Source organism: Odocoileus virginianus, chromosome 17, assembly GCF_023699985.2.
Source record: "Odocoileus virginianus isolate 20LAN1187 ecotype Illinois chromosome 17, Ovbor_1.2, whole genome shotgun sequence".
Taxonomy (NCBI): Eukaryota; Metazoa; Chordata; class Mammalia; order Artiodactyla; family Cervidae; genus Odocoileus; species Odocoileus virginianus.
This window is the reverse complement of record NC_069690.1, coordinates 26,985,486-27,001,533: the sequence shown is the minus strand read 5'-3', so window position 1 is coordinate 27,001,533 and position 16,048 is coordinate 26,985,486. Positions and strand designations below refer to the sequence as shown.

The window sequence follows — 16,048 nt, the reverse complement described above, 5'->3', positions numbered from 1 at the left end:
TGACCATTGGAAGCCCCTTTAAGTTGGCTCCTATGCCTTTTAACATTCCCCATCAGTGGCTCAGTGATAAAGAATCTGCCTGCCAATGCAGGAGCCGCAGGAGCTGCAAGTTCGATCCCTGGGTCAAGAAGATCCCCTGGAGGGGGAATTGGCAACCCACTCCAGTATTCTTGCCTGGAGAATCCCATAGAGAGAGGAGCCTGGTGGGCTGTAGTCTATGCGGTCACAAAGAGTCAGACACAACTGAGCATGCACTCATCTTTTACTAAATATTGATTTATTTTCTGGTTCTACAAGATGTACCAAGCCTCCTGCTTTATCCTGCCCCAATCCTAAAATCAGCTGTTTGTCTAGGAAGCCTTGGTTCCTTTGATTGGAAAATGATATTTAGAAACCAAAGTCTGGTTGCTGGGGGTGCTTATCATTACTGGGAAGTCATTGTTTCTAGGCTCTCTCAACAGACAGAGCTAGAAAATATAGATATGCATATTAATTCAGAGTCCACACAAATGGTTTTTTCACTTCTATATGTATCCATCTATTGTTGTTGCTCCAATACTTTGGCCACTTGATGTGAAGAGCTGACTCATTGGAAAAGACCCTGGTGCTGGGAAAGATTGAGGGCAGGAGGAGAAGGGGATGACAGAGACAGCTGGATGGCATCACTGACTCAATGGACATGAGTTTGAGCAAGTTCTGGGAGATAGTGAAGGACAGAGAAGCTCGGCATGCTGCAGTCCATGGGATCGCAAAGAGTCAGACACGACTGAGCAACTGAACAGATATGCATCTATCTGAGTAGACATTAAAAACCATGAGTTGATAATGATTTCTTCAATTCCAGTCCAACACCAGGAGGTGGTTCATTCTAGACTTATCCCTTTGATTATCTGTAACTTCTTTTTCTAACAGTAAGAAACTGGCTCTCATTATCTGTGATCTGTTTGCTAATTTGTTCAGTCCTAGCATACAGGCGCTAGTGGTAAAGAATCCACCTGTAATGTAGGAATGCAGGAGACACAGGTTTGATCCCTGGGTCGGGCATATCCCCTGGAGAAGGAAACAGCAACCCACTCCAGTATTGTTGCTTGGGAGATTCCATGGACAAAGCAGTGGGCTACAGTAGCAGGAGGTGGGCTACAGTCCGTGGGGTCCTACAGAGTCAAAAATGACTGAGCACACACACAACCAACATACACATGAAGGAGTTTCAGGATTTATAACCCACATCTCTTTTTTTAAAATATAAATTTATTTATTTTAATTGGAGGCTAATCACTTTACAATATTATAGTGGCTTTGCCATACATTGACATGAATCCACCATGGGTGTACATATGTTCCCCATCCTGAACCCCTCTCCCACTTCCCTCCCCATCCCATCCCTCTGGGTCATCCCAGTGCACCCGCCCCGAGCACCCTGTCTCATGCATCGAACCTGGACTGGCGATTCATTTCACATATGATAATATACATGTTTCAATGCCATTCTCCCAAATCATCCCACCTTGCCCTCTCCCACAGAGTCCAAAAGACTGTTCTGTACATCTGTGTCTCTTTTGCTGTCTCATATATAAGGTTATCATTACCATCTTTCTAAATTCCTTATATATGCATTAGTATACTGTATTGGTGTTTTTCTTTCTGGCTTACTTCACTCTGTATAATAGGCTTCAGTTTCATCCACCTCATTAGAACTGATTCAAATGTTTTCTTTTTAATGGCTGAGTAATATTCCATCATGTATATGTACCACAGCTTTCTTATCCATTTGTCTGCTGCTGGACATCTAGGTTGCTTCCATGTCCTGGCTATTATAAACAGTGCTGCAATGAACATTGGGGTGCACGTGTCTCTTTCAATTCTGGTATAACCCACATCTCTATAAGAAGCAAGTTTAGTAACTAGAACACAGTATTCACATGTGGTTCTTTTTGTCTTTAGCCTTACAGTATGCAGTGGAAGTACTATTTTCCAGTTACTCAGGTTAGTTTCTATATTCCCCGTTCCATACAGTGTAGTTCTGCTAATCATTTAATAGTACAGTGAAGGTAATTTGTTGTTTGGTTCCTACTCCCCCCCCCCCCCCGTGCTTCCCCAGATCCTGGTTGATTTATTTCATTTTTTAAATTTTTAAAATTTATGTATGTATTTGGCTGCACCAAGTCTTAGTTGCAGCATATGGGATCTAGTTCCCTGACCAGGGGTCAGACCTGGGCCCCCCGCACTGGGAGCACAGAGTCTTAGCCACTGGACCAGCAGGGAAGTCCTCTATTTATTTCATTTGGGGTATGTAAAATATTGCTATGGTTCCATAAGTTGAAGTCATATATGAAGGTCTCTCCAGAGAAGAGCTACACTTTCTTACCCACCCCCAACCCCCCCCCCCCCCCCGCCCCGTCTCATTCCCTTACCCCTTCCATCTCACCCCAGTCTCTTTGGTTTCTGGCATATCCTTCCTGCATTGCAAATGAAATTTTTACAAATTAGTTGGAAGAAGAGATTGTGCCCTACAAAGAGACATGAGGAGGAAACTGGTGACACAGTAGGGAGATGAAGCCTCAGAGGACCGTAGGAAGGGGGAGAGGAAGGGGTGACCCAGGACCGAAGCAGTGGGGTCAGCCCAGCACCACAGGCCTTGTTCTTTCTCGTATGACCATCTATGGGACTAAGTCTTCAAAACGTGGGCCTGGAATATTCCAGAATACAAAAGAAGCAGTGTGGGGTGTTGCCAGAGCCTGGAGGCCCATACTTCCCTCTCTGGGAGATGTAGACTCCACAATTCTGCTGTTTTCCATTAAATTCCTCAAGAAAAGAACTTCTCTTCCTAGCCACATGCAGGGCTGCATCAGGAAACCAGGCCAACCCTGCCCATGAGGGGAGGTGCCTCCTGTCTTGCATCATGGGGTCATGTCATCATGAGAAGAGGCAGTCTCCCTCTGCCCTCCAGCACCCTCTCCCCACACTCCCGGGCCACCAGGCCTCCCTGGCCTCATTGTCTTGTTCAGGTCTCCAACGAGGACTCATCCTTACTGGCTCAGAAGAGGAACTCGGAGGTGGAGGCAGGCCCTGCTGTTGAGTGTTTCAACACTACCCCATTGAGGGCAAAAGAGGGGGGCAATTCCCATTCCTGGCAGCAGCTGGAATTTCACAACTTGACCTTCTGGTAGTAAAGCGACAGGGCTGGGGGCTTGGGGGCTGGGAGGGGGATGCCAAGGGAAGCCAGGCCTTGCCCACGAAGCCTTTGAGAAAAGTCATCATCCTCAGGAGGGAGAGGTACCCCCTCTTCCCCTTTCATCTCCGCCCCAAAGCCACTGGAGTTCTGCTGACGAGTCACCAAAGGCGGCTGATGACTGACTCATCAGACGGAAGTGAGCATGCCAGAGGGCTGGGCTGCGAACCGCAGTGTGCTGGGCTAACCCCCCCCACCCCCCCCCGGGGCAGCCAGGATCTCCGACCAGGCTCCCATCCCTCGGCTCCCGGGACCCAGCACCTCAGGGAGGTCCTGCCTCTGTGAAGAGCCGGGTCAAGCTCGAGATGGCCTCAGGGTACCAGGGAGACTGCCCAGTGCCCCGAGGATAAGGTCTTGATTGTCTCCGAATGAGCAGTGGAGGACACAGGCCAGGAGATGGGAAAGTCACTCGGGGCCCAGAGACGGGGAGAAGCCGGGCCCAGCGGCACTGGATGGGGTGCTGGGGAGCAGCCTTTAGTGTCCGTGCTGTCCACTGTCAGCAGCCCCAGGACACTGCTCTGAGGACAGGGTGGCGGCAGACTTGATGTCGGCTGAGGATGTGCATTTGCATCCTGCCTTTGCATCAGATATGCTGGGACACCGGAGGGCACCCATTCCTGCCTTCTGAAGCAGCCAGCTTGTCTGTTGCAGCAGGGGTTGGACGGAGGGACCTTTAAACTTAGTTCACTGGGATGGCTCAGTGATAAAGAATCCACCTGCCAATGCAGGAGACACAAGTTTGATCCTGGATCGCGAAGATCCCCGGGAGGAGGAAATGGCAACCCACTCCAGTATTCTTACCTGGAGAATCCCATCGACAGAGAAGTCTGGCAGGCTACAGTCTGTGGGGTCACAAAGAGTCAGACATGACTGAGCGAAGGGAACGGGAACACACCAGGTTCTGCCTTCGCTCTGAGCCAGAGAACACCTGGGCCCCTCGAGCCATCGTGGTCATCGCTCAGTCCAGCCAAAGTTGTTGCTTCTGGGGGCCCTGGTCCTCTTCCTGGAGCAGGCAGGGCTGCGGTAGGCAGCTGATACAGACACGTGTGGTGGGAATGGAGGTCTCCTAAAGCAAGATCATGTTAGTTAACTTAGTCTACACTCGCTGCGATAGTAACATGTGTTAATTTTATTTTTCTCCCAGTAACTGTATCTGACTGGGCCAAAGAGCAGTCAGAGCCAGACTGCCTGGGTTGCCACCCCCTAGCTGTGTGACCTTAGGCAAGTTGTTTAACCTCTCTGTGCAACAGAGTGCCCACGCTCCCTCTGGCTTCCCCCCAAAGTGTCCAGTCTTCAGCCTCTTACTGCTATGTTTCCCTTACCAGGCTGGAGGCCCTCAGGTGAAGAATCAACAAAATAGCTCCAGTCCATCCTAGTATCCTAGATTGAACCCGTGTCTCTTGCGTTTCCCGCATTGGCAGGTGAATTCTTTACCCCTAGCGCAGGGCCACCCTTAGTGCCTGGGGTTAGTAAATCCCTGGAGGAAAGACCGTTCAAGCACTGCAGGCCCCACGCCATCCCAGGGACATTGCTAAAGTGAGGTGATGCTGAGCCGCTCACAAAGGGCTTCTGTTTCCCTGGATGTCTCGTTCCTCCCCGGCTGGGGAAGTGGGAGGGTTTGCCTGCTGGGCTTCTGTGAGCTGACCACTGGGTCCAGGCCAGGATGTCCTGCGTCTTTGCATGTCATTTGCATGGCTCAGCTCCGAGCTCTGTGCTTCTGCTTGTGGTTTCCGGGTCCTTCCCCTGTTCCGCAGAGCTGGACAATGCTTTCTCGGCTTCCCTCTGTGACCTGGCCTGACTGGCCAGCTGTGGGGTCAGCCTGGACGGGGTGAATGCACGGAAATTCCCTAGGAAAGAGGGATTGTGGAAAAGACTGTAGCAGGAAAGTTTTCCTGTCTTTGAAACCTTGCTCAGTGCATGCACCCTGGCATTCAATTTCCCCAACAGCCCTGGAGGCTTAGTACCCTCATCATACCTATTTTACAGCTAAGTAAACTAAGGTACAGAGAAGTGAAAGACATTGCCTAGTGCGTGGCTAACAAATACTAGACTGGAGATTTTAGTCCAAGTCTGTTGATGCCAAACACCAAGCTTATTCCCTGCACTAGGTGACCTGTCACAGTTTTCCTGGGGACCCAGGAGCCCACGCTTCAGTGTGAAGCTGGCCCTGCTGCAGGCTTTCAGAATGTGGCCCTTGGCACTGTTCCCCATCTGGTGCTAAAACCCCTTCTTAGATCTCCTCTTCAGCAGCCCTCCAGCCTGAGCTCAGTACCCCTCTCCCTCCTCAGCAGGAGAGAGGAGGTGATTCGCTGAAAGACTAAGCCAAGGAAGGTCTTTGAGTAACTGGTAACTTTGCTAAGCCTCAGAGAAAGCAAAGAAAAACAGCCAAAGTGGAGGTGAGGGCAGGAAAGGACCGGGTGCCTGGGGCCTGGGCACCTGAGCAGGGGGTGTGGTGTGGGGGGGGGGGCGCCTGTGAAGGCGGGAGGCCCCTGACACACCGAGGGGGATCTCTGCGATGTGGTCATCAGGAACAGGCTCCCTGCCTGCCCGTCCCTGGGGGCTGGGGGACTCAAGCCTGGAAATTCAGAAGAAAGTCCCCCAAGTGATGCTGGTTTTTCCTTTGAGGTCCTCCTGCCCAGCAATGGGGCTGGCCATGTCCCAGGCACTCCCCGGGCTCTTGGAGACACTCACCCCTACCTGTGGGGCCCGCACCGCTCCACTCCCCTCCTCCCCCGGCCCCTCACTTCCCTAGCCTGTGCTGTTGGGTGGCCCAAGTGACCGGTCTTGCCTCTCTGAGCAGCACAGCCAGGGGCCAGCCCAGCCCTGGAAGCAGCCGACTGACGGCACGGAGCTGTGAGTGCGCGCTATCTCCACTGGCTGCCCTGCTCGGCCTTGTACTCCTCAAGCCTGAGGGTCTCCAGACTGACCAGCACCTGTCTTCCACACAGGCGATGACTCAGGATGCAGCAAGGGGCCACAACATGCACAGAGGACCGCATCCAGCACGCCCTGGAGCGCTGCTTGCATGGGCTCAGCCTCAGCCGCCGCTCCACCTCCTGGTCAGGTAGGTTCCCAGGGAGCCGGGGAGGAGGCGCATTGAGGGCCTGCAGGGAGCACTGGACCAGGCTCGGGGCTGGCAGATTCCGGTTCTAACCCTGTCTGCATGACTCGGACCTCACGTAGGCAGGTGCTTGGCACCTGATGGCCCTGGGTCAGGGGGTGGCCATTTCTCCTCTCCCCCACGCTGTCTTCTTCATCCTCCTCAGGTGCTAGAAGCCTGCCTCCCTAAGGTCTGCTTAGAAACTCAGCTGCTGATTTCAGAAGGGCAGTTGAGACTCCATGAACAGCCTTCCCCAGAATTCTCCCATTTTTACCTGATTTCTAGTTCTCTCCAGAGCCTCATCCTCTTCTTCCCCATAAAACAACGGAGAATCTCGGCAGACCTTCAGAAAGTAGTTCTCCATGTCACGTGACCCCCAGGACTGAGAAACGGGGGTATCTGTAGACTGGGGCTGTTGTGTCTCCAATGCTGGTGCCTAACTGTAATAACTCCTTATGCTCTTAAAGATTCTCCCTATCTCACTTGCCTCCCTAACTACCCTATGAGATAGATAGCCATGTGCCTTGAACATACCTGGTTCCTTCCTACCTCAGGACCTTTGCACTTGCTGCCTGGGATTTTTCTCTCTCTGGTTCCTTCTCATTAGAGTCTCAGCTCACACTTCACCTTCTCAGAGAGGCTTTCCTTGGCCTTTGGAATTAAGCAGATCTGACTTACAGCTGACTCTCACAGGCTATAGGAACTTATGCAAGTCCCTTAGCCTCTCAGGGCCTGTAAAACGGGAATAATAATAGCAGGAACCACCTTCCCAAGGAGAGGATGGGAGACTCAGTGGAGGCGATGTATGAAAAGCCTGGCAACTTATAGGTAGTTTTTGTTGTTCGGTTGCTCAGTTGTGTCCTACTCTTCACAGCCCCATGGACTGCAGCACACCAGGCTTTCCTGTCCTTCGCTATCTCCTGGAGCTTGCTGAAACTCATGTCTATTGAGTCAGTGATGCTATCTAACCACCTCACCCTCTGCTGACCCCCTTCTCCTCTTGCCTTCAGTCTTTCCCAGCATCAGGATCTCTTCCAGTGAGTTGGCTCTTTGCATCAGGTGGCCAAAATATTGGAGCGTCAGCATCAATCCTTCCAATGAATATTCAGGATTGATTCCCTTTAGGATTGACTGGTTTGATCTTGTTGTCTAAGGGACTCTCAAGAGTCTTCTCCAGCACCATCAATTCTTTGGTGCTCAGCCTTCTTTATGGTCCAACTCTCCCATCTGTACATGACTAAAGGTACACAGTAGGTGCTCAATAAATGGCAGTTTTCTTCCTTCTGGCCTCCCACCCAGATTTTAAGGAGACTAAGTTTACAGAATTGAGGGGCCATTGTGAAGTTAAAGAATGTAAAGATATCCGACTTTGGCAAATGTTACCAAAACCTGTGACCCTAGGAATGCAGTGTTCAGGGCCTTCAGGACTTTGGAAGGAGCTCAGACACAAGAGGGGGCCACTTGCGCCCCCACTGCTCTCACCCCCCTATCTCACACACACACAAGCCTCCATGACCACCTCTTTAACTTGGGGGTTTACCCTTACTGATTGCAGGGAAGCAGATTGACAACTAAGAAAAGTATGGGGGAGTTACAGGGTGACAGAGTGCTAATTGTCACTTTTAAAACAGAAATGAATGGTGCTTCCCCTTCCCAGGCTCCACTGCCTGGCAGTCCCGGGAGGTCCCGTGGCTGTCACAGACTCAGCCTCGTGTCCTGGGATGGAGCTTGTGGGGAACCTGTCCTTGTTCCTCCAACTGTCTCTGCTCCTGTCCCCCTTCCGTGCATCTCAGAGGTTGTGGGCAGGCTGGTCCTCTCTGGAGGGACAGGGAGCAGAGTTGTGGCCTGTTCCTTGGCCTCTAAGGGGGATCCCAGCCCCTCTGTGTCACTTGAACCTCCTGTCTCAGTGGGAAGAAGCTTACTGTTATCTAGATGGGGCCTGATAGGGTCCAGTGTGTTGGTCTAGAATTTTCTGAGACTCTTCCATCAGAAGGTAATGCCCCAGTACAGCCCCGGGAATGCCCAATTCTCTCCAACCCTGAGCTGACCCCTGGCCTTTCCTCTCTTTCCAGCTGGGTTGTGTCTGAACTGCTGGAGCTTGCAGGAGCTGGTGAGCAGGGACCCGGGCCACTTCCTTATCCTCCTGGAGCAGATCCTGCAGAAGACCCGAGAGGTGAGGGCTCAGCCTGGCTTTGAAGGGCGGCACTGGGTTCAGCCTTGTAGAGTCGAGAAATAGGTCCCCGTAAGGCTTCCCTGGTAGCTCAGTGGTAAAAAAAAAAAAAACCTGCCTGCCAATGCAGGAGACGTAAGAGATGCAGGTTCAGTTGATGGGTCAGGAAGATCCCCTGGAGGAGTGAATGGCAACCCACTCCAGTATTCTGGCCTGGAGAATCCAATTGACAGAGAAGTCTGGCAGGCTACAGTCCATAGGGTCACACAGAGTTGGACACAACTGAAGTGACTTAGAACGCACGTTCTGAAGGTCAGTTCGAGAGTGCCTGGACTGCCAGGGGACTTGGCGGAGGCACTGGAAGCCTGAGGTCTTTGCTTCAGCGGTGCTTGTGGATCTAAGTCCTCAGGGGAAGGACATGGTACTTTCACTAAGAATGCGTGCTGTGTGAGCTAGGGGCCCAAGTTTATGCTGCTTCTTAAGACAGATGGTGCTTTTATGTCACAGGTGGCGCTAGTGGTAAAGAACTCACCTGCCAGTGTAGGAGACATAAGAGACGCCAGTTCAATCCCTGGGTCGGGAAGATCTCCTGGAGAAGGAAATGGCAACCCACTCCAGTATTCTTGCCTGGAGAGTTCTATGGACAGAGTAGCCTGGCAGGCTACAGTCCATGGGGTCACAAAAAGACATGACTGAAGTGACTTGACCCACCCGCTCCTTATAAGTAATAGGATTGACTACAAAGGAAAGAGGAATCTCTGCCGAATTCCTTTCCCATGAGAACAAATACACAAAAGTGAAAACTGATCTGATTGGAGAAGTAACCCGAGACCTCCTCTAACTATTCTATGTGCGTTTCATGCTCAGTTGCTTGTCAGTTGTGTCCAACTCTTTGCAACCCCATGGACTGCAGCCAGCCAGACTCCTCTGTCCATGGGGATTCTCCAGGCGAGAACGCTCGAGTGGGTTGTGTTTCCTCCTCCCGGGGATCTTCCCAATCCAGGGACTGAACCCACGTCTCCTGCATTGCAGGCGTATTCTTTACCACTTGAGCCACCAGAGAAGCCCAACAGGTCAATAAATAGGCTTTTATGACTTAAAGAAGAGTAGGTTTAAAGCTGGTTTGGGCTAGGCTTCCAGAACGGCCACAAGTCCCTATAGAGACTGACTTTTTTATAAGAGTTTTCTTTTAAGTTTTCCTTTCATTCTTTCTTCTTTCTTTTTTAATACATGACTACGTTAGAAAACATGTGTCTTTCTCAGCTGATTTTTCACCTGTAAGAAGAGAGTCTTGGTTCATCAAGACACCCAAGGCCAGTTCTGACACCACCATTTACCTGATGCTTTTCCTGGTCACAAGCAGACCGGCTTAGAAGGGCTAAACCACCTCGAGGCTGCTTATCTTATGAACCCAAATATAAAGGAACAACTACTGTGTAGCAATAAGGGACAGTTTTGTATTGGGTTGACCAAAAAGTTCATGCGGGTTTTTACAGAAAATCCCAAGTGAACTTTTTAACTAACCCAACAGAAGGGGCCAGCTGAGCAGCAGATGTGCTGGACACATAGTCTCTTCAGGGTAAAAGAGAAAGAGAATTCTAAATTTCATCCTGCTGACTTCACCGGCCACAGCAGAGGTGGCATGCCTTTCTCTGCCTCTTCAACCCCCATGAATTCCACAGTGAGTGGGGAGACCACAAACATTTTAACCAAAGAATTCCAAATCATGTATATATATGTGTGTTTATGATGGAGTGGGTGAGCTCTATCAAATAGACCACTCACAAAAGAAGAAACAAAACTTGTAAATAATATGGAAAATGTTGCCTCAGTTATAATAAAATAAATGCAAATGAAAACCATAACAACATAGCTTTTGCCTAGCAAATTTGCAAAAACTTTGAAATAACCCTTGCAGGGAAAGGCGTGGTGAAACTGGTACTTTCATACATACAAGGTATTATAAATGGCAAAATTCTTTGGGAAAGAAGTTTGGCAATATATTTCCAAGGTCATAAATATGGTTATAGTCTTTGAACCATTGATTCTACTTCTTGAACTCTGTCATAGATAGATAATCCAAATTATAGAAGTGTGCACAAAACTTTTCATTGCATGAGTACTTAGAATAGCAAGAAATAATTTCAAGTGTATAAAACAAAGCTAATAAATTATGGAGATCTACCAGAAGGAGTATTAGACAGCTAATAAAAATGAGAATAGTACCCAAGAGTAGAAACAAAATTTAATACATTATAAAATTTTAGGGATTTCCCTGATGGTCCAGTCGTTAGAACTCAGTGCTTTCACTGTTGTTGCCTGGGTTCAATCCCTGGCTGGGGAACTAAGATTCTGCAAGCTGCAGGATGTGGCCAAAGAACATGGAAAAAAAAAAATTATTTTAAACCTTTTTAATCCAGAAAGGAAAAGGTTAACATTTGTAATTTATGTACATCAAAAAAAAAAAAATCCATTAAAATGGGACTTCCCTGGTAGTCCAGTGGTTAGGACTTTGCCTTCCAATTCGGGGGATGCGGGTTTGATCCCTCATTGTGAGCTTAGATCCCACATGCCTCGTGACCCAAAAAACAAAACATAAAAAATAAACCAGAAATAGTAATATTATAACAAATTCAATAAAGACTTTTGAAAAACTCCACAAAATTAAAAGATCAACAACAAACTGGAAAACATATATACAACACAAATAATAGATAACCGTATAACCAGGAGGGGGAAAAAGGTGGTCTTAGAGATGATGTAGCAAGACAGAAATCCATTTATGATACTGTATGTAAAAGACATGAAGTGTAAAAATACACACCCAATGATTACAACTTTGCAAAGGAAAATACGTAGAAAAACATGGTGTAGGGAGTGGTACGTTGAAATATTAGCCATGGCTAAGTTTGGAAGGAGGATATTGAGGGACTTTTCTAACTTTTATTTCTATAAGTTGTCCTGTGGTTACTTTTCACTTAACAAAAAAAAAGAAAGAAAGGAAAGAAATAAGAGAGCAGTGTTGGGTTGTGCACCCCATGAGCGAGCCCCTCCCCTCCTGTCCCCCACACAGGTACAAGAGAAGGGCACCTATGACCTCCTGGCCCCCCTGGCCCTGCTGTTCTACTCCACTGTCCTCTGCGTAAGTTCCCGGATGGGCCAGCCTGGGGGCGGCAGGGGCGGGAAGGGAAGAACAGCCTCCACGGGGGCGGGGGGCGGAGCCGTCACAGCTCAGAGGATAAAGGCACAGTGAGAGGAACTGTCCACCAGTGACACTGCAGGTGGGCGTCAGCCTTCTAATGGCTTCAGATGACCCTTTGAGAGACCTCCAGTGACTCCCCATGGACCCATGGAAGGGATGCAGTCCCAGCCTGGTCACAGTCACAGAGAGATTCTGCTAAGAGATGTGGTGACCACCTCCTTTTGTACCCCCAGGGGTCAGTTCCCCCAATGTGGTCACCCCCTGTTCACCAGACCAGTGGCACCAGTTGATTCCATGTACATTGAGTCAATCCACTTCAAAAGAATAAACATTTGCCTCTCATGAGGATGTTTAAATAAAGACGATTTAGCCCTGAAGACCATTCCGTGGCAGCAGTGGCCCCATTTAGGATGACCTCCAAGGGGACAGCTTTTCAGAATTTGGTAAATTGTGATGTTTGCTGAAAGCCAGGCCCCTGTCATAGAGACATCCTTGGGCACCATCTCACCCAGCCGTCTGTAACTCACTTCTTGGGGGTAACTTTCAATCCTGCCCACCTTCTCCCTGGGACACACTGCTGCCAGGAAAGGTGTGCCCTTTGTGGAACATTCCAGAAAGAAGCCAGGTCTGCCCTGGAATATCAGTGAACTTTTTCTCACCTGGACTTCTCCTGCCTGCTGCTCCCTCTCCACCCCAGACACCACACTTCCCACCAGACTCAGACCTCCTTCTGAAGGCATCTAGAACCTACCACCGATTCCTGACCTGGCCCGTTCCTTACTGCAGCATCTGCCAGGAACTGCTCACCTTCATCGATGCTGAACTGAAGGCCCCAGGTGAGTGTGGAGGCGGCCAGCATGTGGGGCAGGGACGCTACAGGTCAGATTTCCCGCCCTTCTGAAACTGGGCTTTGCCTAGGACCCTCCTCACCTCACATCCCTCAGCTCGTCTCTGTCCATGGCCCACCTCACAGCCTTGGAGTCCCTCTTCATACGGCGCTCATGCTCCATGTCTGCATCAACACCAGAAGAATGAGAGCAGGGAACTCCAGGAGGAATTCTCAGGGGAAGCTGAGCAGAGGTTAGGTTAAGGAGACCCCATCTCATGGCTTGTGCCTCTGCTGGTTTGCCAAGGGATTGGTCTCTGAGGCTGCCCAGGTCAGACAGAGAAGCCCCCACAGTGTTGACAAGAGGCCCTTGTTTGTTCTCTTTTACCCCAGAGCAGATAGGGGGATGCATGTGTGGATGGACTCGGTTCTGGCCAGGGAAGGTGGCTGGTGCCAGGAATGAACAGGCAGATGGACACCATGACAGGTGTGGGCGAGTGGTACTCAGGGTTCTTGAGAAACTGCAGGCGCCATAACACAGGGGTCCCCAACCTCCAGAATCTAATGCCTGATGATCTGAGGTGGAGCTGATGTAATACTAGAAATAGAGCACACAGTAAACGTAGTATGCTTGAATCATCCTGGAACCATCCCCCCCAATCTGTGAAAAAATTGTCTTCCATGAGACCAGTCCCTGGTGCCAAAAAAGGTTGGAAAGGGAAAGTGTTAGTCACTCAGTCATGTCCGACTCTATGCGACCCCATGGACTGTAGCCCACCAGGCTCCTCTGTCCATGGCATTCTCCAGGCAAGAATGCTAGAGTGAGTTGCCATTCCTTTCTTCAGGGGAATCATCCCAACCCAGGGATTGAACCCAGGTCTCCTGCATTTCAGGCAGATTCTTTACCATCTGAGCTACCAGGGAAGTTCAGAAAGAGTTGGGACTACTGCTTTAACCAACATGGAAACAAGGTCTAACAAAGCTATTGTAAGAGCAAGAAAAACATAATCAAGTACAGTTTACTGACAGGTGGCCCCTCATTTGAGTAATTCCTCATATCAGTGGCTCAAAGGAATAAAATCACTTAAGCATCCTAGTAGGTGCCTCTGAAACATTTGATAAAATTCAGTATCTATTCTGAATAAAAATATCTCGGTTAAAAAAAAAATTCAACATCCAATCCTGATATTCAAAGCCCCTCCAATATGTGGACACTATTAATATATGGAACGGTCCTTAATAAGGTAACAACCCATAGTGAAATACTAGAATACATTTCCATTATTAACAACCTTCCTCTTTGTGCTTATAAGATTTTCCTTATGCAAAAAGACAAAAGTAAAGAATATTTCCTCTTCCAGAGAAGATAAAATTTTAATTTCGCAGAGTTCAAACAATTGCTTATCTATCACGACTATGAGAATCACCCAAAGCAGTGTCAAACTAATAATCAGGGAGCTAAGAGCTTTTCATATGATAGCATCAACTCGTAAGAAAACATAATGGGGAAAAATAATTTACAATAGCAACTAAAAATATAAAATAAAGAAATGTGAATAACCTACACAGAGACAACAAACTACTGAAGGATGAAGAATTTAAGAGACTTTGTTGGATTGAATCAATATTGTAATAACATCCAGTATTATGGAAATAAATGTAACTGTGATCAAAAATCAGAGAAGGCAATGGCACCCCACTCCAGTACTCTTGCCTGGAAAATCCCATGGATGGAGGAACCTGGTAGGCTGCAGTCCATGGGGTCTCGAAGAGTCGAACATGGCTGAGCAACTTCACTTTCACTTTTTTTTCCACTTTCACTTTTCACTTTTATGCATTGGAGAAGGAAATGGCAACCCACTCCAGTGCTCTTGCCTGGAGAATCCCAGGGATGGGATCACACAGAGTCAGACATGACTGAAGTGATTTAGCAGTAGCAGCAGTGATCAAAAATACCAATATCTTTTAAATTTTGACAAAATAAAGTCTATTGAACAGAATAAATGCTCTACAGTAGCATTTATTTATGTATTCTTAGGGAAAAGTAAGAAAGGAATATTTCCCTACTAGGTCTTTAAAAGTACTGTAAGGCTATGGTTATTAAAATAGTACAGTATTGGTATAGAATAGATAAATTAATGGAATGAAATAGAATGTCTCAGAATAGATTAACTGTATTAAAATGTATTATATGACAAAGAAGCATCCACAAGTCAGTAATGAAAAAATTGGTCATTTAGTAAATGGTATTAGGATAATTGACAGACTGAGAATTGACAGGTTAAAATTCTATTTCAAAAAGCATTGAGTGCTAATGCAAGCATAAAAATATCTTTCAGATGGATTAAATGTTTAAGTGTGGAAATCAAGACCATGAAAGTAAAGGAAGAAAAATAGGTTACATGAGCCTGGAGTGGAGAACAGATGGCAAATGTGTCCTCCCACCCAAGGCGCAAATAATAAAAGGCTGACAGATTTGAGAGCATGAAATTAAAGCTTCTCTATAGCAGAACCCACCATAAGTGGAAAGTAAATAACCAACTAAGAAAAATATTTGCAACGAACAATATATCAAGCCCATGAAGAATTCTTTTGTCAATTGAAAAAATAAGCAAACACACCAATGGAAGTATCAATACAAGGATGTGATTCAAGCACATCCAGAAAGAACCATTAACAGCTGAGCAACACCCCTCCAAAATATTCATCCTCACTAGTAGTAAAGAAAATGCAGAACTAAATGGTGAGACACCTTTTCCCCCTATCAAATTGGTAAACCTAAAAATAGAACAAAAATACCAGTGTTACTCAGAAAGTGGGGTGTTCGCTAAAGCATTAAAAATAATTATCTTTTCTCCCAGAAATTCCATTCCTGGAAGTTTATAACCTGATGAATAATTATGGATGTGCAAATGTTCAGCTACAAGGGTGTTCATTGATGTCTTCTTTTTAATAATCTGCCAATTCCAAAAAGCTTAAATATTGTACATAGTAATAGTTGAATATATTGTACCAGAGTCATTTGGTGGAATCCTACTCAGTCATTAAAAATGAGATCATAGGGCTTCCCTGATGGCTCAGTGGTTAAGAATCTGCCTGCCAATGCAGGAAACGGGTTTGACCCCTGATCTGGAAAGATCCCATGCTGTGGAACAAGTAAACCCGTGCGGCACAACCACTGAACCTGTGCTCTAAAGCCAGGGAACTGCAACTACTGAAGCCCATGCTCTGCAACAAGAGAGGCTACTGCAAGGAGAAGCCAACCGCAGCGCAACTTGAGAGTAGCTCCTGCTTGCTGCAACTAGAGAAAGCCAGAGTAGCAACAAAGACCCAGCGTAGCCAAAAATAAGTAACTGAGTAAAATGACATCATAGAAATAAGATTACTGAGATGAAAAGACATTTAGTAACTTGTTGAGTAAAAAAAAAGCAGGCCCCCAAATACTATGTGTGTTGTAATCCCATTTTTGTTTTATTCTTTTAAATGTGTATATGCCCCAGGCTCTGTTTAGTACCCAG

At 47.6% G+C, this 16,048-nt stretch overlaps 1 protein-coding gene across 7 annotated transcripts in view; it reads left to right on the top strand.

Annotated features, from left to right (window-relative positions):
• Positions 1 to 16,048, top strand: part of PIK3R5 (phosphoinositide-3-kinase regulatory subunit 5) — a 75,211-nt gene that overhangs the window by 41,391 nt on the left and 17,772 nt on the right. For all 7 annotated transcript variants that reach the window (XM_070479082.1, XM_070479079.1, XM_070479084.1 and 4 more), the window contains exons 2-5: positions 6,181 to 6,296; positions 8,405 to 8,505; positions 11,576 to 11,644; positions 12,402 to 12,540. In XM_070479082.1, coding sequence (XP_070335183.1) covers positions 6,194 to 6,296; positions 8,405 to 8,505; positions 11,576 to 11,644; positions 12,402 to 12,540 — 412 coding nt within the window. In that variant the 5' untranslated portion in view covers positions 6,181 to 6,193. The remainder of the gene's footprint in view (positions 1 to 6,180; positions 6,297 to 8,404; positions 8,506 to 11,575; positions 11,645 to 12,401; positions 12,541 to 16,048) is intronic.